Source organism: Molothrus ater, chromosome 6, assembly GCF_012460135.2.
Source record: "Molothrus ater isolate BHLD 08-10-18 breed brown headed cowbird chromosome 6, BPBGC_Mater_1.1, whole genome shotgun sequence".
NCBI lineage: Eukaryota > Metazoa > Chordata > Aves > Passeriformes > Icteridae > Molothrus > Molothrus ater.
This window is the reverse complement of record NC_050483.2, coordinates 38,309,039-38,336,235: the sequence shown is the minus strand read 5'-3', so window position 1 is coordinate 38,336,235 and position 27,197 is coordinate 38,309,039. Positions and strand designations below refer to the sequence as shown.

The 27,197-nt window shown below is 35.8% G+C and overlaps 1 protein-coding gene across 1 annotated transcript in view; it reads left to right on the top strand.

Annotated features, from left to right (window-relative positions):
* SLC25A21 (solute carrier family 25 member 21) overlaps positions 1-27,197 on the top strand; it is a 232,233-nt gene that overhangs the window by 129,591 nt on the left and 75,445 nt on the right. The window contains exon 2 of the mRNA XM_036384707.2: positions 4,021-4,069. Within this exon, the coding sequence (XP_036240600.1) occupies positions 4,021-4,069 (49 nt within the window). The remainder of the gene's footprint in view (positions 1-4,020; positions 4,070-27,197) is intronic.

The following is a 27,197-nucleotide window of genomic DNA, read 5'->3' as shown; positions in this document are numbered from 1 at the left end:
CAGACTTGTATTCTCAGAAGGAAATGTATAGTACACATAAAATATTTATGATCATTTGGTACATTGTAACTATATCTATGTAAAAGCCAAAATAAATATCAACTGTTCCAGCTATACAATATACAGTGCCTGATGTGTTTATTGCCACATTTTCTCTGACCAGTCTCCTGTCTGTTGTGTTTCTCCAGTGACTGTGTTATTCCAGAGAAATGAGTAACACAAGGGGAGGAGGGTGCAGGATGGCTTCTACACTGTAGGGGGTTGTCTGAAGTAACACATGGATCATGCTCTAGATCTCTTGAATCTGTGTTGAATCTGTGTTCATGTATGATGCAGAGAACACATAGAGAGTGAGCTGCTCAGGTTTTTTTGAAAGAAATCAGTGTCCATCACAGGCACTTCACACTTTCAGTTCAGAGCTTTGAGGATCAATGAAATACTGGAGATATATAAGTCCTCTCCTAAGGCATTCCAAAGCCCAAATGGTTCTGGTTTTATCTGTGTTATTTCGCAAGAACTGTTAGCTAGATTTCATTCTTTTTCTCCCTATGCATGAATAGATGAAGTATGGAAACCCTTGCAGATACAAGGAGAGCTATAATCCTGTGCTGCTGAAATCTCAAGCTTTCACATTTTGCCAGATGGATTGTTAAAATTTTAAACAGTGTCAAAGTATTCTCAAGCCATGTATGATTATTGATACAAGACTTGCATGAATGATGGAATAGAGCAACAAAGAACAAAGGAACTCAAAATAGCCACCAGTCACTAAAATGTTTGCATTGAAGAGATGTATGTGAAATTGCCAGTTTGAAATTTTGAGTGTGAATCTTGTAGAGGGAAATGTAATGTAATCCATAATGGGAAACAATTTAAAGACAGAAGATATTAGTTGGAAAAGGGAAAATGATTTACTGAGGAGGGTCAGTTTGGGGGTCAGCATTTTCTGTCATTTTATTCTCTCCATGGGCTCAGTTACTGAGCAGAATGTTTTACATAATAGAATTCTGGACTCCCTTCTTGGTTGTTGATATTCCACTTGTGTATGCTCAGAGCATGTCAATGATGACAGCTGGTTATTTCTTCAACACACAGATTTTGATTATGTCTTGTTTTATGGTCACTATTTGGTTTTCACAGGGAATTTTTTCCCACCCAGAAGACAACAAATCTTGGACTGACCCAGTAATTGTTCTTTCCTATATTTCCTTTGGGCTCTTGTTCAGCTAGTTGGATCAGAGTGGTTTTAAACATAATTAGGCCATCATATATCACTCTGGGTTAGTTTGCATGTGACATCACCAAGGAGACCCAATGGGACAATTAGAGTATTTTTTGGACCATGTATCTGTAACTATTTTAACTACTTTGTTTTTTTTAAGTTTGTAAACAGTAGTCTTTGCAGAGTGACAAGTTAAGATATATTGCACCCTAATAGAGATGTTTAGTAAATTAGATTTTCATAGTGCTAATTGAATTTGTTACAAAGCTGATGAACATTAGCTAAAGAAAGGGCAATATATTTTATTTTATTGAGCACATCTCAGAGCGCTTGTAATTTAGTAGGGCCACCACACTTTCTGGGCAGGCTATCAAGTAGGATGTTGTAATGATTTGCATGACTACTATAGTAGATGGAAAAATGTAGCTTGTGTTTGTAGCTGTTCCATTAGTGTCTTGCACAGTGTGCAGTCCTTTGGTGCTCTTCAGAGAGCTGTGTCATAATCCCTGCATCTTTTGAAGAATTTGGTCTGGTGAAATCAAGTAACTATGCATAGTTTAAAACCTGGTGTGTAATTAGATGATGAGACAAAGGAAAGACTGAGAAAGGCAGATAACCAATAGAATCCTGAACTTATCAAAACAGAGCTCTTGCCAAGGACCTTGGAATTCATCTGATTCAGTTGCTGGAAAAATGCCTGAATTAAAAATTATCCTACAAGGACCAAGAAAATAGAGGCAAATTCTGGCACTCTACAGTTTTCTCCCAAAATGGTCATTAATGCTGCAAAAACAGAATAGGGTGAACAACCCTTGGCCCCATGCTTGGCCCCCTACTGTAGGCTCTATCTGCCAAAATTAGATGGAATAGAAGATCAAAAATGGGGAAAGGGGGAGAAGGTTGGAAAAAGAGAGCTTAGAAGAGGAGGGTGGTTGGAAAGGGAAAAACTCATAGGCTATGCCCCCTGCCAGCAGCACTAAAATACTCAGTTGCAGTTCCACTCACAAAGCACCTGTTGGCAGCTGTTGGAGCAGTTTATAGATTTTGGGACAGTTCCCTAATGTGAAATGTGATATTATCTTATTTCAGTAAAATAAAAGAAATTCTTGGACAATAATTACAGCAATAAATATAGCTGCACAGTAATAATGATGACAGCTTTTACTTTCATTGAAAAAATTGCATTCTTTTTATTGAATCTCATTACTACTAATATTAATATTATTTGGCTGATATCACCTATGTTGTCTTCCTTTTATCCAAAATTGAAAATAAACAATATTGCATGGAGTGAAAAGAAAATACAGCAAAACAATGATCATAAATATTAACCTGATACTGTCTTTCAAACTCAGTGGCAGAAAACTAGGGATCAGGGGCTGTCTGGAAAATTTTATGTTTTTCAATCTTTATGCATTAGACTGTAATGATAAAAAATAATGAAAATGAAGCTCAGATGTGGTGTTTGCCATTAAAGGAAGAGGACAGGGTGTGGAACTTAAGCCTGTGACATCTGAAATAGGAGAGCATCCAGTGGAACATAAGCATGTACCATGTGCTTAGTTTCAGTGGGAATCTAAGTTATACCTAAAGAAAGGAATTTGCAGATATTTTAACTTGAAGAATGCTTTCCTGAATCAAGATTTTTGGAAATTCAGCTCTGACTCATCAAAACATTCTTTATTATGAAAGCTTTGTAATTATTTTTACAATAATCATAAATAAAGTAAATAAATGCATTCAAACATTGTAATAAGTATAGTCTTCATGACTTGTTTCTTTATGATGTAGCATTGAATTTATTACACTAGGTAAAAAGAGTGAGTGGACATTTAAGGATCCTAATAACCAGGGCACAGAAATTTCAAAGACATTGTAATTATTATCTAGGAATGTATGCATGCATTTTCTTAGAACTTTGAAGTCTTGTAATATTTCTGTAGTAGTTTTTATTCTGACTGCATATTGACAGATCTCTAAAATGCACTTTTACAGTGGTCCTGATAAATATATCTTTTTACTGCTTGTTTGCTCTTTGGAGTGAGGCTGATATGCCAAATGGAAAGGAGAGTAGGCAAACCTAGAAATTTAATTAGAAAGTTTTCCCTAGGTTATGTATGGACTTTTCATCAGGCGTCAAGTGGGTAGAAAAAGAGCCAGCTTTGAAGGTGGTGTTGACAGGTGCATTTGGGACCTTCCAGATCTCTCTTACCTTGGCACTGGCCCCTTGAGATTCACACTCAAAGGGGAAAAGCCAGGACCACACATCAGCATTAGCACAGGGCAGGGTAGGACAAAGAACCAGTGAAGCTGCAGCTCAGATACTCAGGAATCAGCTGTCATCTTAACATCAAGTGCATCTGAGCCACCAGTGCAGTCCTGCAGTGTCCTTAGGAATTATTCTTGTACAACAAAGAAGCAAGTGCCAACCTGAACTCCCTTCTTTTGCTACTCTCCACAAGACTTAATGTATTTATTTATGATGCCAGACAAATGTTCCCACTGTTCTTAGGTCAGAAAACTGAGCAAAAACTAAGATTAAATTGATTATTTAGCTAAAGTCCTCACTTGGCCCACTCCAGTGAACAACTAGCTCTGTTCACTGTTGAAAAGCCCAATGGTTTATACACACTACAGAAGCACATGTTTAATATATGAGGTGTACGAGTACTGTGTCATCAATGATATGTGTAGGTTTTTACTTTGCCTTTCAAATTTAAAAACTGTTAGAGTCAATGAAAATTGAATTACTATTTGTACAAATGTTTATTAGGCCTTTCTTTGTTATTCTTTTGTAGGTCTTGTAGAAATTTGCCTGATGCATCCCCTTGATGTAGTGAAAACAAGGTAAGATCATGCTTGAACAGGTTTTGTTGACACTGGAAGATATCCAAATTACAAGCTGTCAAAAAATAAAATCCTAGAACTTCTCCCAGTAAGATAACTTGTGCCTCTAATGACATTTATATTTACTTACCTGTATTTACAGCATTTGACAGATGGAATTTGAGTAGCATGGCACATTTCTGATTAGAGGTCATCTAAAGGTGTTAAATCTGCTTATGACATTTATTTTTACTCAGGTGGTCCCCAAAGGGTGTGCTTTAGTGACTTCATTGTGGCAGTTTGTGCTTTAACTCACCTCTAGCTTTCAAGCTTTGGTTTTACTCCTCCTCATTTTTCTCTTTACACTGGATTAGAAGTCATGTTGTTTTGTAGTAAGAATGAAGATAATTCATAATTTAGTGTAAGCCACATATCATGTGTCAGAAAATGCATTAATTGCACATCTGTACTGGCAATCAACAGAGGTACTTTCAGTTTTTTGATAGGAACAGTGGACTCTCAGAACACAAGGACAGATTTCCCCATGTCTCTTTGAGATTTCACTGAGTTTTACACACTTTTAGTAGTGAAAAGGCTTTTCAGATCTGAGGTCCTGAAATGTAAAGCATTAAAGAGTGTATGGGGATATTTGTCAAGCTGTAACAATCCTTAAAAACACAATAAAATGTAAAAATTTGAACTGTAAGCCCATAAACAGTGGAATTTTTAGAAGAAAGAAAGAAGTAGGAAGAAAGGAAACAACAGTAGCTGTGCAGAAGAAATCAGATTATTGATCAAAGTAAAACTGAGGGGCTGAATCAAATTAAAAACCCACTAAACAAATTTCTTCATTTGAAGAAACTTCCATTGAGTTAATTCTTCCACTGAGTTAGCTGCAGCTCTTTGCAGAAGTGGGCAGCACCCAAGTGATAGTTTTTCTAGTTTGTTGACGCAGATGTATTCAGAGATATTACACAGATTTTGCAGAAACATTTCTGCAGATCTCAGCAGATGGTAGTAGTTCAAAATACTTACATTTTGAAAGCAAATGACAAAACCAAGAATAGAATGTCCTTTGATCTCATCCATCATTTTGTTCTACGTTCCTTTCATTTTGTAATGGTCCCAATTTACTATAACAGATTAATTCTTTGATGGCCTTGAAAGTTTAAATGAAACTTTGGTTTTAATTCTGAATTTTGGACATAGAATGTTTGCTAATAGTTTTTCATTGACTTTATTCCTTTCTTGCAGTGCTTCTAAGTATTGCTGTGTGCTTAATCTTTCCCAACATGGTATTGATAATCCACTTTTTCCTAATCACTTCCAGCTATTACAGTTTTGGTGATTAGTTTAGGGTTTTCTTCCTATTGGTTAGGTGAAAGGATGTATGAAAGCACCATTTGTTCCTTAATTTTTATGGTGTTTTGAGTTTCCTACCTTTTTTCCTAGAAGTGTGTTTGGTTAAAAGAGTCCTGTGGCCATTTCAAATTATGTAATCTCATTGATCTAAGTTACTGTTCTGCAGGAGTTTAGGGAAGATGTCAGAGGCTCACATCTAGTGGACTGGTGGCTTAGTGCTTCATTGCTATTTTGTGTAAGTGCATGTTTTTAATAAAAAATTGGAGAAAATAAAGTTTCTGTCAAAGATTATTTTGAAACCCTGGAAAATGGTTTGGCTGTTTTATGACATTTTGCAATATCTTTTCTGTGTTTAGCAATTTTCTATTATTCTACAGTAACAATGCTAGATTTGTTTATCTGCTCACATCAAGGGAGGACCAGTATATAAGTACATGCTTATAAACCATAGAGAATTCAAATGCTTAATGAAATGTTTTTTTCCAAAGTGTACATGTGAAAATAATCTTATTTTTTTTCTCTGCTAGAACACCAAAGATCACTACTCTAAGAAATTCCTGATAGCTGGATAGATTAAGATAACTATGATTCATTGTTTTAGCTTTATGAATCTCACTTATTCTTTGAAATGAAGCTCTTTTCTCATTTGCAAGATATATTGGAATAGTGTCTGATGAGATATTAAAAAAAGATGTGCTGATTTATTTTTTTTTAGAACAGTTTCTAATAGCTATTTTATATATCAGTTACCCTTATGATGAAGTTAGCCATCAAATTAAGTACTGAACCTCTGTTCTTGTCTTCCTAAAAACAGAGTCTGGCAAGTTTTTTTGTGTGTCCATGTATGAGAAGTGACAGCACTAGCAAGAGTTTTCCGGCACAGATACAGTCAAGACAAAGAAGGTCTATTTTTTAATTAAGAGCTCTAGATGATCTTTCTTTCCTAGAAGGTGAGGGAGGAGAAAAATGTCTTATCTTAGGATAAAGAATTGGGTTTGCTTACTTTGTACCTTTTTTTTGTGTCTGAAGCATAATGCAGGCTGTAATGTTGTTTTCATCCGTGAGACTTTCAAAGGATGACAAAATGACCTACTAGGTCATGATACATAGGAAAAGACATTGCCATATATATTACTTTAAATTTAAAAACAGTAGAGTGATTTTCCAGGTAGAGTTTATATGTTTTGATTCAATCAAATATACAAAATTCAGAACTTAATTACATTTTATTGTTGGATAATTAGTATTTATGCAGAAGCTCACAGGTGCGTAGTTGGTGAGAGAAAGGGAGAATTACAGGGAGCTGTGTAAAGCCAAGGGAAAGCTAATTGTATTTGAGGATTCAGACAAGCAAGCCTAGCTGGTAACTGGAGGATCTTGCTGTGGTCTCTCTGACAGTTCCATGTTATAGTCTGAGGTTATTTCCCTAGGTTTATGAGTTGATTCTCATATTTATGAGTTGCTTTTTCTTTTTATTTCATTATCACCAGTATTTATACAGCTGAATTTTAATGGCTCCGCTGTTCTTGAAAACAATTTCAAAATTTCCTTTGCAAGTATTCATACAGACTGTGAAACATATATTTGTGTGGAAATAGTAATTTTGGATGTGACTTGGTATTTAGTCAGGAAATGGAAACCTACTGAGTAATTTTTTTCAACAGTTATCTACAGAATTTAATAGAAAACACAAATGAAGAAATGTATGAATAGGTGTTTTCAAATAATAGATTAGAAAATAACAACACATCATCAAAAACTTTCAAATGCATAACATCTGAAAAGAAAATATATCTGAAATTCCTGTTAACAGGAAAAATGTTATGGGAATTAGATGAATCATTTACTTTTCTATTCCATTTTAGGTGTAATTTGACATCACTATGCATTTTGAGACAAATATCTGATAGAGAGATGGTTTCTCTCACATCACAATAATACCAAATTGTCCTCCAGATCTATGTTAACTTCAGTGGAGATAGATGAGTTCATACCACTGGAGTATTTAGAGGTTTTTTACTTCCAGACAATGTATTCAAGGAGAGGTGAATGTTATGCCAAATACCATATAAAAGACTTGGAGAAAATCTAGTTTATTATTTAACTAATAATAGAATAGTAGAATCATCAGGGTAACTTTTGTCCTAACATTTTAAACATATATTTAGTGGGCAGTTTTTTAATACTTCTCTAGTTAACTCAAATAATGACAGTTCCATTTGATTTTTTTTCTCTATGTTGAAACATTCTTTTCTATTTTTCTATATAGTTGTGTGTTCACAAGGCAGTCTCACATTGAGATGAGCATGCAATTTCAAAATCAATGCATAAAGGAGACCCAGGAGACATTATTTTGAAAGATTTTACTTTGATTTATCAGGAGAATAATTTATAAGGTGTAGCTTGTTTTCATGATCAACCTATCACATGTTCCGGTGTTTTTCATTAAAGCTGTTTCTCACCTTTGGCAGGAAGGCTGCAGTCCATATTGCTCTATTGTAATGCCTCTTCACAAAGTTCGGCTTTAGATCAGAATCTTCACATGGACTGACTTCTGGTCTCATGTGTGATACTGAACATCAGCATTTAAAATATGAGGCAAATAATTCACCTAGGAAACTGTGGAGGAAATTTTTGTGTAGTTGGGATGGAGATTTTAAATTTTGCTAATCTTTCTGAAAAATTCTAAACCAACATCATTAATCTGAAGGCCCAAATCTAAAAAATAGACTGGGATCTAAATCGAGGTTTGGAATCTGCATTACAGACCCATTTCTAGTTAGCAACTGTTCTGCTGATTTGTGTGCATGTTTATCCATTCTGTTCCTTTGTTCCAATTCTGTCATTTTGGTCTTATTAAAAAAGTTCAGCTTACTACATGTGTTTCTGATCTCATTCCATCTGTTATTTTGCAAGAGCTACTTCCTTTATATCATTAATTCCTCTTTGATTTTTGGTCTTTTTTGTTTGAATGGGCAGAGGTGGAGCTTGTTTCTGAAAAACATTGGTTAAGGAAGAGTTCATTGTCCTTATATGAGTCCTTCCAAGTGAGTGACCATAGTTCACTTGGTTTGCTCAGGCCATGGTAAGTTCATGGTACTTGATGCAAACTGCTCTAGTTAGATTTGTAACAGTTTTAAGCAGAAAATAGTCTTCCTGTCCTGGGAAAATTATCAGGATACCAAAATATTCTCTATTGGAATGAACAGTTGAACTCTCAGAAGACCTAGAAAAACAATGAGTTATGGCCAATGAAACTTTGTGCAATTAATTTTGGATTTTGGAAGTTTTCACTTCCTTTTTTCCCTTTCTTTTCAATGTCTTTTAAGTAATTTTGAACTAGAAAAACAGAAGGTTTTGTTTGAAAATTTAGAGAACAACATCCATTGTCATCTAAAAGAAGTGTATAAAAATATATTGAAACTGATAGTTTCTTGAGAAATGTTTTTTTTTCATTTTGAAGAAAAAGAACCAAGTAAAAATAATCCCTGACCAACTCAGCTTAATGTCTTTATTTCATCCAAATGTCAAGGCTTTTCTCTAGGATTAGATTTCCTTCAATTATCAGTGGCCTTTGGCACAATTTTTCACAGGGTTTGTGTGCATATTGCAGCTTATACTCTGGTTTTATCATTTGAATTTCAGCATTGAAATACTTTGGATATTTATGTACAGATCCAGTTTTTTTTATAATGAGGACTTTACTGTTTATAGTAATTTGGATGTGGATGTGATCCAGTGCTCTGTAATTTGCCTTTCTTTTTCCTTCTATGTACAATCTGTAAGGAATTAATAAGGGCACATGGGCCAATAATTCCTGCTAGATATACTATTGCAATTTAAATCCTTCCCTGAATTAAAGAACAGTATTGATGTACACTGTTAAACAGATGCTCTGATTTGCAGTGCTGGTCAACATGATTTCTGTTCCTATGGGCTTTTTTTTTTTGTGCTATTCATCAGTGTACCACATGTATATTTTATAAAGAGTGTCAAGATCTTTTGGGATAAAAGGAGCTGTATAAGTGTGGCTTCATCATCTCCTCATGTGATACTGTATTATATGTGATCAAACACCAGAACTGCTTGATGATACCCCTATTTCAAATCAGTATAGATTTTTGGAAGATCTATAACCTATATTCTTTTCTTGATTTTAAAATAATTCTATCCCTTCTTTGATAGAAATGGAATTTCTGCATCATCAAATCAGACTGCTACAGATCTCTCAAGCTTTTCTTTAATTTTGATTACACATTGTGCCATCTACTCTTGAGTTTTTTAAATGAATAGGTGGTTCTTTTTTAGGGACTGAAATACCCTAAAATCATAATTTCCATTTGACAGCATGGCATGCTTCGAGTTGCATGTTACCTGTGCCATTTCACTGGATTTACCAAAACTTCCCTCAGTTTCTTGAGTCACTTGTGAGCTGTAACAACCTAGAATTTCTAACACCTGCAAAATAAACCATGTCCACCTTCAGGTCAAGATAGGACAATAATCTCTATTTACCTATTAAAGAATTCTTTCCTTGTTTGTGAGGTTTTTAGGGGAATAGTATGAAATAAAGACAAATCCAGATACCCGAATAGTATCTTACATACTTCAGGAGTGAACCAGAAGGAAGTGAAATGGCTCTATGTGCAGGGAGCAAGTGGTGAGACCATCATAGGGGAATTGAGAGAGGCAGTAGTAGATGGGATAAGCTTTTCAGACAAGGAAGCAAGTGGGCAGTCTACCAGAGAGAGCAAAAGAAAAAGAATGCCAGGGCAAGAAGGAATGTGTGATGATTGTGTAATTTCTTGTCAGATAGATACAGAAGGGATGTTTGGGGTTTCTAGAAGGCTGGTGGACCAAAGATGACTTGGAGTGGCCTTGTATCTTGAATATTATAAAATATCAAATATTTAATTTTTTTGAGATTTAGAGTGTAGTGCCAGTGATGCCAAGCTTGTGGGTTCAATCCCCATATGGGCCATTCACTTAAGAGTAGGACTTGATGATCCTTGGATCCCTTGCAACTCAGACAATTCTATGATTCTGTGAGAAGGTCTTTTACATTCCTCAAACACAGTTCTGTCTAGGTGAACCCTTACAGATGGTTCCTTGAGCAGCTGATTTGGGGAGTAAATGGTAATCATGCTGGAAGTCATATTGAATATTATCCATCCTGCTAGTGGCAATCCTTTTGACTATGGACATTTGAAAGATATATTCAGTCTTTTGTTCTCTTAACAATTTCTTGCTTGTTACTTAATTTTTCCTCCTATTTGGACAATAAGCTAGAAGAGTTTCAGGTCCCTTTAATGTATATTTTGTTTTCATTCTGATGACATAGCACAATATTCTTTCTATGTTTGGATTTCCAGTGCTTACAAAGTTCATATAAATATACTGGCAACTACATGGGCAGAACTTGTAAAATTACAAGAGCCTGAGGGTTTCTCTCCAATAATCTGCATCTATATATTTACATGCTTTAGAGAAATAAATGTACACAGATATATTTGACTGTAGTGGTACAGCATCTTCCTTGGTAGAAGAAGTGAAGTTTCTTTATATTTAAGTTCTCTATCATTGGAAAAACCTGCTGGAGATTAGTTGTGTCTGCCTGATGCAGTTGCAAAAAAAGTGGTATGGACCGTGTTTTGTGATTTCACAAGATGTACATTCTATGCTTGCAATTTAAATCCAAGAAAGCTCTGGAATTTTTTTCTTCCATTTTTTATTGCCTTAATTTTATGAAAATGCTTCCTTTTATAATATGAGGCTACAAATAATCCTCTTCTAGACAGGACAGGAAAATGTGATGAAAGAGCTCTAAAACTGTTATGGTGGGGAATCATACCATGCCTTACAGTTATGAGAGAGTAATTCTTTTATCATTACACTGCCCAATGGGAAAAAGAAAAGAAGGAAGAGAACCTAGAACTAAGTACCCTCTAAAATGTACTCATTGTAGTGTTTGTTTCTCTAGTTAGAAACTACTGAAGATATTAAACATAGTATAGAAGCACTTGGATTTTTTGTACTGTCTCAAGATATCTACAGATAAACAGGATATTTACAAGAATCAGAAGCCATGACTAAATTTTCATTACAAAATATTCAAATTCAGTTTGAAACATTTTGGATCTGTGGGTCAGCTGACAGATCTGGAAAAATACAGCCATGTCTGTACAGAAAACACCCTGTAGTATTATAGTGTGTTATATTGTACTAAGTACAATAGATGTGTTTAATTATTTTATTCATTTAGATTCCCTCATGCTATTGTATTGCTGTCAAAAAAGGAATCCTGGAACATACAGTAATGTAACTTTTTTGAGTTATGGAAATTGCCTCAGTGCTCCTTACACTCTTAACAGGGAGAAAGAAATTGCATTAGAAGACTTGGTGCTCAGTGCAATGTGAACTATCTTGTACATCACTAATAAATCTGATTTATTTCTTTTGGACATGGGACATCTATTCAACTATTCATCTGCTATTTCTTGGCAATGGGGAATAGTACCAGGACTGCTAACATTTTATCCAGAGCTGTACTGTTTTGACCACTGCAGTAGAATCAGCACTTAAAATCACAGCCCATTCCCAAATGAGGGGTTACAGCCTGTGTCTGTCACAATCTGCCACTGCTGTACTAGCACTCAGAAATCTCCATCCCAGTGCTGAGTTCAGCTTCCTCTCCCTCTCGCTTTTCCTCACCCTCACCCTCTCCTCTCTCCTTGCCTCTGCCTGTTGCTTGGTCCCAAACCATACCTTTTGTCCAGTCTATTTTAAATTGTGCCCAGTGACAAGTCCCCTCTAATTCCCTTGGAATGCCCCTGCACAGTCTTCTGCTTCTCACAGCCAGTAGGTATTTTCTAATGTTCCAGTATTACCATTACATAGTTTTATCCCTAAAAACTACCTACACAACCCTTTACTGTGTATTGTTCCCCTTTCCCTTTGTTTATTCCCTTTAGACATAGTAGATTCATGGCATGCCCCCATTTTCATTTTTCCCAAGCCTAAATTAGTGTGAGATAATCAGAGAAGCTCTTTAAATAATCTTTTTCTCTCTATTAATACTGTATTTAAAATATAATCAGTCAAAAGAAATCATGAGGGATAGAGTGGAATGAGAGCAAGAGGGAAAGGAGAAAATGAAGGACTGGGAGGTGAGAAAGTACATGGGATTCTATTTACAAGAAAAATACATGCTGAAAATAAGTATTTAAGATGGGAATTGGGGAGTGAGAATGAACAGATGTTAGCAAAGTTACTTTGTCTGGAGACAAAGAAATGGGATAGTTAAAAAATGTGTGTATTTTAAAGTAAGATTTTAAATAAGGATTAAGCAGCTGGGAAAGGTTACTTAGACTATGAGTTGGAGACATCTATGATGTACATAAGATTTTTTTTAAAACAATCTAACAAAGCAGCTGGGTGAGTTATTAACAGATGTTAATGATTTGTCAGTGGTATAAAACATTAAGATCACATTCAGGGATAGACTGTAGTCATGTCTGATTTCTCCATGGACAAAACTTTTGCATTAGACCACTGTCATGCCTGATTTCTAAACATGGATGGAACATGTCTAAAATAATTCAAGCAAGGAGAAAAATAATGAAAGAAAAAGAAAAGAAAGAAAGAAAAGAGAGAGAAAGAGAGAGAGAAAGAAAGGAGAAAAAGAAAGAAAAAGAAAAGCAAGAAAAGCAAGAAAAGAGGGAGAGAGAAAAAGAGGAAAGAAAGAAAGAAAGAAAGAAAGAAAGAAAGAAAGAAAGAAAGAAAGAAAGAAAGAAAGAAAGAAAGAAAGAAAGAAAGAAAGAAAGAAAGAAAGAAAGAAAGAAAGAAAGAAAGAAAGAAAGAAAGAAAGAAAGAAAGAAAAAGAAAACTGCCTATGTTTATTTTACTAGAATTTGTTCATCTACTGCAATGAGTGGGAGACAGTTCAAGTACGGAAAATCAGTGTTTAATGACTTCATTTACAATAAACAGAAAGTAAATTTTCTCCTCTTTACATTTCTCTTTTTCTTACTTGTACTTGAGTTAGTTTTCAAAGCTATGGATACAAGAGAATAAAGCTGTATGTCTTGGAAGCACAATGTAACTGTAGCAATGCCAATAATTCTCTCAGAGTAGTTGGCCCTTAATGCTGTATTTAAGTATGTCCCGAAAATAACTGCATTAGGCCAGTAAGTGCCAAGTAAATCTATAAATAAATAAAAAGAGAGATAATATCTTTATGAACTGTGCTTTCTGTATGTTTTTATGAACAGATGCATCAGTGTGTGTTCTAGGTCTAGAGGGGGTTTTGAGAAACAAGAGTATTCATGTTGAGTGGGATGCAAGTAAAATACCATCTCTAAAATAATCTTGGCACAATAGACATGTCTTTTGAACTTATTTCTCAAGAGAGTAAAAAGAAACAACAAAAAGCTAAGGAAATATTTGCAAGTTTTTAGCTGCTGCGATGTTGTAGTAAGCTGATGACTCCCTGGTGAGCAGGCAGTGGGTTAGATTGTGCTTTTACAACCCGAGTTGAGCCAGGGGCAGAGCTCAGTGGCACCAGCTGAAGAGCAGCACACAGGAGGGGTTGTGCCTCAGAGGTGCTGTGAGCTTCCCAATTTTCTCATTATCTTCATAATGGATGATTGATCCATAGCAGTGCTAATTTTTGTAACTGCAAAAGCGTGGTCATTTCTTGTAACTTCTTTATCCATTTCCCTAAATCTGGAGCAGGGGCTAAAGAGTACCTGTGTGTCCCCTGTGCACTGGCTGCCATTATGGGCCTGCAGCAGAGCAGTGGAAGGTGCTGTGGGTGCCCATATGTGCATGGTGGAGTTCAGGGTCTGCCAGACAGGGAGATGCATTTCCAAGTGTTGCATGTGCTACTGTGCATCCAGCATCTGCCCAGGTGTGGCAACTTAGATCAAGATGGTTTCACCCAGGAGGAACGTTGGATACTTCTTTCTTCAGCACATAAGTGAGCTGAATCAATGCAAGAATCAGTCATGGCACTTTTTCCTGAATGAGTAATCTACAGACTGGACAGATAAAATTAAAGTTTTGAAACTGTTAAACTGGAATACAAATCAGGAATGAAAAGCAAACAAACAAACAAACAACAAAATCCAAAAAACCCCGCCTTTTAAACTTATTTTGTATCTTAGAAAGAAGTGAAGGGAGGCATGTTTTAAAAGGGAGGCATTTAAAAACATGGTTCCACAACATTTTCAGCTCAATTCTTTTGGAATTGTGTTCCCTTGACACATACACTCCCATTCTTTGCCCCCTTGACACACACTGGATTTCAGGGAGCTAGCACAGTGGAACACTTATCAATTAATTATTGTAAATAATTACAATGGGTTTCTTTTTCTAGCTGGGTTTCTTTTTTACCAGTTTGGTTTTCTGAATTAATTCCCCACACAATGATGTGTCAGGCAATATGAGGACAAAGAAGAGGGCAACCCAGACCCGGATCAACAGTGGCAACCCCCAAACTGTATGCTAAAGGTATGCATGAAATGCATGTGTGTACATGCTGTCATTGGAGTATGTTGCTACACCTAATCTGCTGAAAGGTGGTTTTACACTAGGAGAGTTAGGCCTGCTTCTGGTCCCTTGACACCCAACACCTTTCTATTCTTTGTAGTTTGGTCCCACCATTTCCCATATGCCAGATCGAGCAGTTGCAAAACTGCAGGGGAGATTGATTTAGCTTGATGGTGTGTCAGAAAATTAAGCTATTGAAAAGTATTTGTTTTCTAGTGGCTGCAGACTATTGGATCAGCTATCTAGTAATGCAAAACTGCATCCTAATCAAAGATGTATCAGTATTTATTTACTATGTCTCTAAAATATATATGAACTTTTATTTCTATGACTGCCATTTTTTCTATCTTGTCTGACAGAACATGCTTCATAGTGTTATGTCTTCTCTTAGAAAATCAAGTTCAGTTAGTTATGGACAAATATATTCTTTTGAACGTATAAGTTGAGTTCCATCACAGGATAAATAAAAACAATGCAAGAAAGGTAAGTTACCTTCACAGGGGGATGGAATAATGCAACAATGTTGTGTAAGTAAAAATATTTCCTAATTTAATAATTGAAAGGTGAATTTTTAAATGAATAGCTATTGCTATTCATTGCTATCCTTTTCTTTTTCAGATACATTCTTTTTCTTTCCAAATTGTTATATTATCAACTTGACATATCTAAGACGTAAAACAGTTAACAATTCCATTTTTATACAGATAATGCATTGTAACAGTATTTGGCATATGTCTTAGGAAATTTAGGAATATAATGAAATTTAGTTTTCAACTCTACAAGACAGAAAATTCCAATTTTGTTATTCATTGTTGCTAAAAAGAAAAGATGCTTGTCTCCCTCATGCCAAGCGCTCCTCCTTACAGAACCTTGTAGTTTGCCATAAGTCTATAGAACATATCACCCCAGGGGTAGACTAATTGGTACAGTTTCTCATGAATTTGTGAGTTGTATCAGCTTACTAGAAGGGTTCAGTGAGCATCAGAATTATCACAGAGAAAGCAGCAGGACCACTCAGTGAAAACCAAGTAGGGACAGGGGAGAACCAATTGAGGTGTAAACCTCCCTGTTCTGTTTCAGGTGAACTCTTAGATCAGATCAACTGATCATGGGAGATCTTAAGTAAGAAGCATCAAACCACTGAAATCATGGGTATATTAGTTCCTGTACTTCAATGTACTCATTTATCAGCTCTGCAGTACTTAATTCTAGTGTCCAAATACTTGGTTAAGTTTGAATGAATAAAGGATTCCTGAAGTTCCCTGTTAATAAAATTGTACAATATTGCAGAAGTTATTACTATGAAAAATGATTGCACTCTACAAAAAGCTGTTGACTTTTTTGTGAAATATGTAATTAGGATTATGAACTTTTGTATTACAGCTTTAGCAGATATACAAAAGTATATATTATGGCTACTAAAAAGAGCCTCATATTCCTTCATGTCAGCCACGCACTCATCTAATTCAGCTCTCTAACTCAGCCAAAAACCAATTCAACAACAAAAGGAAGAAAACTTGAAAAACCAACAAGCAAGCAAACAAACAAGCAAAACTGCCCAGCAAAACGTGTAGAGAGGGAAGAATATGGAAGAAAGTAAACTGAGTGAAAGTAAACTGAGTCTCTCTCCAAGCATATGTGTGTTTTTTGCAGTCAGTTCTGATGAACAGCATGAAAAAAATGGAACATGAAGCATTGTGCCCTAAGTAGGAAGTAAACCCGTATAAAGAAATAAATACAGTGCCCTGTGTGACATTTACTCCCATAGTTATGTGGAGATAGCAAGGACATAATTAACAAGAAGCCTGAGCTCCTGAATCATGACATCTGGAAATACAGAGGGTATATACTTGTCATCTTGCTGTGTACTGGCCTGATGATCCTCTATAGACTGTTGGCAAAGACTAAATATTAGGACAGGTGGCCTTCTGATCCTTTGTCTTCTCCTATCTTTACAGTAGTCACTAAGGGTAAGTGACCTACAAAGGCATATATGACAGAGTTGCCTGTGATAATAAGAGCTGAAGTCACTGACTCAGACACTTTCCATCCACTATTTTGATGAGTCATCAGAAAAGTAATAAAAGAATGATGATGAGTGTATCATGCTCATATGCATTCTGAGTACCATGAAAAACATCTCATCCATTAGAAACAATATGAAATCCCAGAGAACATCACATCTGTGGAACAAAGTTAATAGTTCACATAGATTCAGCTGATTCTGCTACATGAAACCTTTCCTTGATTAGCCAAACCAAATTTTGAGATCAATTAGATGCACTAATGATGCCATTTCCACTTACTCATTTTCAACATCTCAATAAATTTATCCAGCAGAAGCATTTAGAGCAGTTGAATAAGAAGAGCAAGGTCTTATTGTTGTCTTTTTGTGCTATTCTGACAGCTCAGAGGACATTGGGGGAGATTTTGGCACTGGAAAATTTTCTTAATGAATCAGAAGTCCTGAGGTGGTATATGATGTAGAGGTGGATTAATGACTCTGCTTCACCTCTTCCTCACAAACTCTTATATGGCAGTAGGTAATTCTGGAAAGAAATCAGTGGTCAGAATGTCTTTTACAATCCAGCTTTTTGTAGCTGCCAGTACAGACCCTGGTGACTAATAGGAATTCTGCACCAATTAGAGCTGAGTTGTGTTATATGTGCTGGGGCTAAAACAGTTCCAATATTCTTGGCTAGCCTGAGTGCAGTGGAAATACATTAGCAGTTTTGAAAAGCTTGGCCCTCAGTTCTTCCTCCCATTTAATCACATAGCTTAAGAATAATGTAAACTTGAGTCTTGGGTGACAAATCATAAAGTTATAATCAGAAATGTTATAGCACAAGGCCAATTCACAGGTACTCTTGGAAGACATAATTTATGCAGTTGCAACAAATTTCAATTTCATCATTGTTCAATGATGAGAACAATGTGATTCAGAAGCCTTTTGAAAGAGGTTATTTTTCTATCTGAAGACAAGTTAGCTTCTGAACATGCAGATATCTTGAATACTGGTAGTTGAATTCTTCTGTATTTGAAAAATAAACCAGGATTTTTATCCAGAGTGTAATAAAACTTAGAATAAACAGAAATTTGGTCAGCTAAAGTTTTGATGAGACATATTTCAGAAAACAAAGATAAATATATTAGAAGAAGATGTCTTTTGAAGATACATCAATCAATTTTCAGTAAATTTTCAGATTTCAAAATGATGAAGCTACTGCTTTGGAAGCTAGTGGGAAACTGCAGAAGTGATACAGATGAAAATCTTGTGACTTTTCATGAATACAGCTTAAAGACTTGTATTTTATATTACTTCTATTAAGGCTGTGAGCAACCATACCTAGGGGCAGTTCATTTTGTTCCTTCTGCTACAAAGTAGTAACCTGGGGCAACGTGTTGGACAGGTGGGTAAAAGTAATTTACCCTTGATTACAGTATTGTTGAATTTGTTCCACAAAGTAGCTCAGATTAATCAGTTAAGTAAACCCAATATTGGTGGATAATTTGGCATGACATGAACATTTTGGAAGGTCAGGGTGATATCTGTATGTGACTTTAAATAAATGACAAAATATGCAACATTTCTAAGAGACAGTCAAATTTTTCACCTTTCTCTCAGGCACTGCCACAAAACTGTGTAGCACCTCAGGAAATATTCCACAGGACATTGAAATGGGGCTGCAATATTTTAGATGCTCTGTTCTGGAAATATGCATGGGCTTGAGTTCATGACAGAATATTTAAACTAGATTTTGTTAGAACTTCAATTTTGATAACTTTAAACTTTCATATTTGTTGGAGTTTTCTTCTGAATTAACAATTGTTTTTTAAAGTGAATTTTCCCAATGGTAATCCACTTCATCAAGCTGTAATTTTTCTTTAACTATTTAACAGTGAAGTTGCTGTAAATGCATCTTCACGTTATGGGTGATACCGATAGAAAGGACCTGTAGGAATTGTTTGAAGGTGCTTATCTTGCCCTGTTTCTCAGGTATGGTCCATAATGTGTCTTAGTTCCCACTTAGGGGCTTCTGACATGAGTCGGACACATATTTATGTGCTGGAGGGGTCAAAATCAAGGAATGTTTATTGCAAGTTGTACAGTGGGCACATAAACAAATGCAAAGTTTTGAATAATTTCAGCGTAGTTGTATTTATTTTGGCTGCAATATTCATCTTACAATATGGGCCTATATATCTAAAATTGAAAAACTATCCTAGAAGAAACATATTATTTGCTTAATAAGTACAAAAATGTGTGGGGGAGGGTAATCTAACTACTATTTTTTGGCCTGTCCACATCTTTTGTCATTGTGTGTTTTCTAGTATTAAAATTTATATATTTGGTAGTTTTCCCTTCTACACCAGTGTACTGTAGAACTTGCTTTATGCTAAGCAAGTTCTATACAAGTATTTAGAGCAGACAATTTAATTGCATTTTCTGTTGTTAAAAATACTTCTGTAATGGAAAAGAATTGCACTGACATTTTAATATGCTGTCACTTTAAGATACTACATGAAGTGTGAACAGAGCACAGGCACTTTTAACAGGTGTCTCTAATTGTTAGTTTGTTTCTTAGAAATGGCTATAATATAAATTTTGGTGGAACATGTAGATCCACGGTGTTTGGATCTTGCAACATCCTAACCAGGCTTTCCTTTCGTTGCTGGTGAAAACAAATTGGGTTGTGTAATTGACTTTTTTGTGAATAAAGCTTTTATGTTTGCTTTGAGTTCAAACTCCATCTTTTTCTTATTATTCTTTTTTCCCTTAGGAGGGATTGCAACATGGGCTTTTAGGGGGAAAAAAAAAGTTCAGTGTATTCATTTATTTTAGTAAATAGGACGTTTCTATTGCTTTCAGATTTTGCCAGTCTGTAACTACAGAAATAATCATGAAAAAAGGGTGAAAGCCAGATCAATTACATTTTTAAAGAGTGTATTTTCATTAGATCTTCCAAGTGCCTGTTATGTTCAAAGGGAGCTCAAGATTGTCTTGTTCACAGAATACTTGAAAAACCCCTTAAAAGAAACAGATCTATCCAGGAAAATGTCTGGATTGTTGTATGAAGTGTGCTTACTTTAAAAAAATGGCAGAAGAGCATCAACACACATACAGTTTTTTCAAATTTTCAGTGAGTTTACTACTATCTGCAGAAGTTGATACAAAAATGTCTTTAAGCAAACAAACAAAAAAACAGAATACAAACCTGGTAACAAAAGTTAATACTGAATTTTGAAAAAGAAAAAAGCACCAGTTTTGTTACATAGGAAATGAATTATGAATATTCATCTTCTAAAGAGTTTACCTAATTAACAAGTTTTTATTATAAATAGTTATTCTTTTCTGAACTGGGAGAAAGATAAACTACATAAGTTCTTCAAAGTTATATACTTAAGATTTAGTGAACACTTCAAGATCAAATGTTTCACTAATTTTTATGATACATTTAGATCGATTGCAGAAAATTATGGAAGTCCATTTATTAGTTAAGCTGTTGTTAAAGTAAAGGAATTCTGATCAATTTGCTAAGAATTGACTCCAGCTGTGCTGGTTTCCGTCATGTAGTTAAACAGAAGCTCACCATAGTTTGATCTCCTTGTCCTCGTTTTCATGGTCGCTGAAGTAAAGGTATGATGGACTCAGCTGCAGTCATGTGTTCCTTGAGTATTCAGGTGCTAATCCAGAGACTCAATTAAAAAATTCAAAGCCATTAGGGAAATATTTCTCTGAATTTAACATAACTTACTATGTGTGTTAATTACATATTTAAATATCTATGAAGAAATATGTAAGAAATTCTTAATTTCAAGATCAAGTTGACAGATTTGGATTCTGATCTGGAATAAACAATAATCTCATCATCACAGCATATAGCTATGAAGTGAAACAATGAGTTCCAACTCCCGCTTCCTGAATCGGATATCAGACTTGGACTTGACTTTCCCAAAACCTTCACAGATGCCTTGACCTCTGGGTCTCTATTGCATAATCCTTTACTCAAAGCTCAGAAACCGTTCTAGGCAAGACTAAAATATGAGCTCCAAATAAGCTCATTTCTCCAGCATGTTCACTTGTGCACGTGGTTCAGCTACAAACTGCATTGTAAAAAAGCAAGAACTAATTGTGTCTCTGCCAGATCCTATTGTGAGTACTGTAGCCACTAATACCCTGCCTCTCATTTCTTCAATAATTACAACTCCTTTTGATCAAAATAACTAGATGGAAGCACATTTTTGCTTGTCACAGGAATAAAGAAAATTATGTGTCTAATGGATCCATTCTTAAAATGACTGCAGTATGTGAATCTATGCTGCAGGTGCAGATTCATGCATACTCAAGATACAGAATTTCTTTATTTTTTAGTACTGTCCATGTTGTATTCCTGAACCTCCTGTCTGTGTGGCATGTGTGTTATATGTCCAAGTGCCAGAAATTGAGCTGACACTTCAACTGTGGCCTTCAAGAGTAATTCCAAAGTAGCATCCTTGTGTCTTTTAGCTGGAACTCATTTTAGTTGAACTGTATGGAAAAAGAAATCTGAATTGGTTTTCTCCTTCAAAAGTTACCACTGCCCCTTGGGGCGCTAAATCTAGCCTGGTAACTGCAGACATTGACTATAGCCTTGGCGTGTTTCAGCGTCCCCTTACTCCCTTCAAACAGTAGAGACCTGCTTTTCACACCATTTCGTATCCCTTTTCATTGCTTAACAAGTGTCAAAAGAAGAATCTCCTCCAATATTTCTGTTCAAACCTTCACTGTGCCATCCAAGGATCAAGAGCTTCTGCATGAATCTGTGAAGCCACAGTTACTGCACTAGAGTTCTTTCATTGCTTGTGGTATATTCTCAAGACAAAGTCTGACACGCTTTCATAGTTCTCAGGGCAGCAAGTCCATGTGCCTTTAACTTGGGATACCTCATGATCAGTGATGATCAGTGTTTATCCCAACAACAGCATTTTTCCTTTTTCTTAGATCATGGTGAAAAACAAAGAGTTCCACCCATCTTACATTTTAGACTTGCATATAGTGTTCATCACTGGCACTTTCTTCCCCAGTGGTTTGGAGTTGTTTCCAGAACTGTAAGAACAGACAAATATCAGTAGTGTAAATTTTGTAGATACTTTATCTTCTTGTCATTCATGTGTAGAACTGGTTATTTTGGACTTTCCTTCCCACTATAAGGCATGTGCTTTGGATAGACATGCAGAAAATAGTGTACTCAGAGAATGTGTAGAATATATTTTAGATAAGTAATAGAAAATCAAAGTAATGAAACAACAAAATTATTCTGTCAATTCACAATTTTGAAATACATTAATCATAGAGTTTGGGGAAAATTTGAAAATAGGTAATTAATTTTATTCCTTTCTCCTGTAGTCTTTCTGCAAATGCAGAAAGCTATATTGCTTTTGGTCACTTCACAATACCCTAAGCCAGGTTAATGTTTTAAATAAACACTCAATGTTCATAAATTCCAACTGCTGGATATATTTCCTGTGGTATGTTTTAAACAAGGGTCTGCTACTTCTGATGTTTATCCTTGACGTTGTTACACATACCTTTAGTATGCTTTCAGTTGTTATCAAGGTTTTATTCTGTCATAAATTTCTAGATATATGTACAACTATAGGATTATTCTGTTCTTCCTTCCCTAATTTTTTGTGAAACACTGCCAGTTGACTTTATGGAAGAAATATTGAAATGGTTTAAATCTTCAAGGAAACCACTGAAAGAGCTAAAATCAGCTGTGCTAAAAAGGCATGTGTATGGCAGTTGTGGGTAAATGCCCTTTCTGAAGTGAATTTTTATTTTTGTGATTAAGATACAAGTACCTGTTTTCTGAATCACTCTTTCTAGTACAGCTAGCTAAGCTTAACTAAAACCAGAAGAGGAAGCATCTTAAAATCAAATCCAATTATGGGTAATACTCCCACAAGGTTCCTGAGCTAATTTTAGGAGCTTTTCTTTTAAAAGTCCATCCCTAGTCCATTCTATCAGAATCATATAGTGGGTGATATAGCCAGAAATATTGGAAAAAAAAAATCAATACCCCCAGATTAGAGGGATATAACTGAAACAGAGGTGGTAGATCTGTGCAGTGTACATGACACATCATATGGTGTAGAGTGCATGCTGTGGTTGTGGTTGTCATTGTTGCAGGAGCTTATGTGCTCTAAATCTTCTCATGACTAGTTTAGAAATGGTTCTGTCTCTAGGAATCTACTGACTTCTGCTGTTTCTTTGATTTGCATGCAAATCCAAGCCTTCTGAAGGGCCTTGACAGCAGAGTTAATATTTTAAAACAGTAGCTTTAAGTCTCAATATAGTTGTGTTTACATGATTCAAACTTGTTGACTGTGGGAGACAAGATTTGAAAATATGCTTGTAACACCAATTGGGCTGGTTTTGGCTGGGGTAATTTTCTTCACAGTGGCTGGTATGGGACTGTGTTCTGCATTTGTGCTGAATACAGAGGAAACACCTAATACAGAGATGTTTTTGTTATTGCTGGGCAGTTCTTGCACAGAATCGAGGCCTTTTCTGCTTCTTTTACTGCCATGCTGACAAGGATGCTTGGGGGACATGGGAGGCTGGGAGGACACAGAGCCAGGGGAGGTGACCCCAGCTGACCAAAGGGGTATTCTAGGCCATACTCAGTATCTAAAGTGATGGGGAAAAGGGAAGATGTTTGGAGTGGTGATGTTTGTCTTCCCAAGATACTGTTATGTGTGATGATGCCATGCTCTCCTGGAGTTGGCTGAGCACCTGCCTGCCATGGGAAGCACTGAATCCCTTGTTTTGCTTTGCTTGTGCGTGTGGCTTTTGCTTTCCCTGTTAAACCGTCTGTATCTCAACCCATGAATTTTCATGCTTTTATCCCTCTGACTCTCTCCCTGATCCCACTGGTGGGAAAGTGGCTGTGTAGGGTTTGGTTGCTGCCTGGGGTTAAACCAAATAAAGTCTTCTGCTCAAAGATACTAGCCCTGACTTTATTTCACAGATAAAAAAGTAATTAAAGTAAGTATCTTCGGAAAACCTAGCAGTTTAAATCCTGGCTCACGTTTCACAGTCCCTGCACTTTACCTTCCTCTGGTCTGATGTGCCAGCAAATAAAGTCTTGCCAAATGTCTAAAATCTAATACCAGGTTTCTCTTTCTCTTTCCAGGTGATAAATCCTATTGTCTCAAACTAAAATTAAAAAAAAAACCAAACAACAAAAACCCAAACATCTGACCCAAAAAACAAACCAACAGAACCCTAACCAAAATAACTACCAAGAAATTAAACAAAGAGCCTGAAGTAAAAAATACTCTTTTTTAAAAATTGTGTTCTGCATATAGAACTAAATTTTCTGACCTTCAATCCAGATTGTATTGCAAAGTTGTGGTCTCTTTAGATCAAGAACAAATAATAAGTAATTTTTGTTCACTACGTAGTGGCTTGCACTTTCTCATGAAGTTACTTTAAAATATTTTTCCTTGCATTTAAGTAAGTCTTAAATTAGGTCTATACATTACATGTGAAAGATACAGTGTTACAGTACCTGAGCATTTTAATATGAATTTTAAATATTACTTTAATATTGTGTATCGTATTCTGCTGCACTTTGGGGTCTTTTGAGAGAAAGGCAGAGAAGGAACAAGTGGAATGGCATTGCAGAAAAGGTCATGATACAGGTGAACCCATTTCAGTGTTTCACTGTACTGGTGTAAAGTTGTACCACATGCAGGACAGGTAATTCCATCAGTCCTTGATACCCATCTTGGGGATGTGGGATGAGTTGGACTTTGGCAAGGCATGTCTCTGCACTGATTCTGCAGGGAGCCCAAATTTAAGCCTGACTTAAATTCAGCACTTGAATAAAAGATAACTGAAGGTAAATAAGATGAATAATGCTTAAGTACTTAAAATGTATGCAAGAGCTCTGCTTTAGTGCATATCTAATTCCAGCAGGCTGTACATGACTGCTAGGTTTAGGACAGATCCTGACTCAGCCAAGGCAGAGCCCTTCAGTACCACTGAGGTGTCTCTCTCAGAAAGTCTGGCAGGGCACAAGTTAATGTGCACATTCAGGGGGGCAATGGTCTCTGATGCCCTCTGCCTGAACACCTGGGGTGCATCTCTGCAGAAATGCTGCTGTGTCATGCAAACAGAGTTGTATGCTGTGGGAAGCAGCACTGAGGACTACAACCCTCTTATGCTGTTGATAAAGCCATGTCTGCATCCATACAAGAAAGTACTTAGTTTATACTTTCTATAAGTTTATCCTTAACTAGAAGTTAGAAATGTGCCAATACCAAAGCAGTAAAAAACTTCACTGACTGTTTTGCCATTGTGAGCACCATGAAAAATCCTCATTTGATTTGTGCTGTGTGTGACAGAACTGCTTTGTCACTCTCATTTTAAGTACCTTACCAGCAGATGCAATGACAAAGATTTGTGAGCTGGATGATTCAGGAACACACTCATCCCTCCCTTGAGCAGGTAAATGAGATAATGGGATTCTGGAAATACCCTTTTTTTTTTTCAATTGTGATAGCCACCTTTTGTAAGCTGAATAGAAACCAGGAATTTAATTTCTTTCCTGCCAGTTAGATTAAGCATCCATAGTTTTTTCATCCCATGTTTTGGGATGCATAGCACATGATTTACAGAACTGCTGACTGCTCTAGTTGCAATTAAAACAGTGCTGCCTTCATAGCTTAAACACTGAGTGCAAACAGGCTGATAGTTTAATCAATCCATTTTAAAATGTATTAACTAAACCAGCAGTTTACTATACTTGTCAAATTCTAAACAACTGTAAATCTTGTTTTCAGAAACCAACCAGAAAAAATGTAACACATTAAAAATGAATTAGACATGGCACACCTCCCATAAGCTGTATAATAAACAGATCACAGCCCTCCAGTAATAGTTGTGATTTCTGGCATGTCACTGGAGAAGAACTCTTGGGTTTTCCAAATGACCTGTGTCATAAATCACTGCATTCCCATTTACACTGAGCATATGTATCTAATTTTTCGAGTGGCTTCTGAAATCCTGATGAATGGCTTTGAAATTGATTACTGGAATGTATGAAAAGTGGTGTCATAAGTGCCTCATTGAGGAAAGGAAAAGGGGGCTAAAAAATAGCCCAGTGAAATCTGAACACAAAATTGTAATATGGACTAAGTAACAAATTAATAAATGCACAGGAGATAAACCTAAAACAAAACAAATGTGAAATCATTCACACTTTTCTTTAAGGCAGATGAAATAGTATACACTTTCAGTAGAATTAAAACAATATAAATGTACAAGCCAAGCATAAACCATACTCGTATTTTTTTGACTATGCAGGTATCAGTGTCTTGCTTGTTCAATTTACTGTGTTTCCTCTGTGTTAGCATGAAAGTTTTTATCATACAGAATGCATGTTAGTAAAAATTCAGGCATCCAGAAATGTATTCAAACTTATTAATGGAGCACCTGAGTCACACTGAGGTGCTTTTGTGTATATCCTATCCACTTTCCTAATCTATGTGAACTTTTCAGAGCAGATGTAACCCCCCATCCATCACACTCAAAATTGAACAAAACCTCTACAATCACTAAATCCAAATTAATACTCCTTGGCTCTCTGTACCTCTCTGCAGACACCATAGGCACAGTATCCAACACAGGCTCATGTTTCAAGTGACATGTAGGAGCATACTTGGTGATTCCAATTTTTATTTCCTTTGTGTAAAAGACTGCAAATTATATTACATGCTGAAAGATAATGTAGACAATTTTTATGTTTTGCTCACTGCTAAAGATTTATCTGTGTCAGCAGCTGGAGCAAATGGACTGAAGTTGAATGTGTTACATGATTGTAGCATGTAGATTCTGATTTGGTGTTGAAAGAAACTCCTTGGCAGATAAGTAATGAAATGAAACAGCAAACATGCCATCACCTAATAAAAACATCAGTTCATAAAAACTATTAACTACCTTTTCCCAAGACATCCCTTTTTAATTGATATATTTGAATTTGTCATAAGAAAACAAATTCATGTTATTCTAATCATATGTGCTGACCTGTGCGTACAGAATAAAGAATTTTTTAAAGGACAATATTACCTTTTGTCCAGTCTCTATTTGTAAGGTTCAAAATGACCAACATTCATTAAACTTTATTACTGAGGTTCATGAAACTTTCTTTGGATTAGAAAAGCATAACCTTCTGTCCTGATTTAGAAGGGG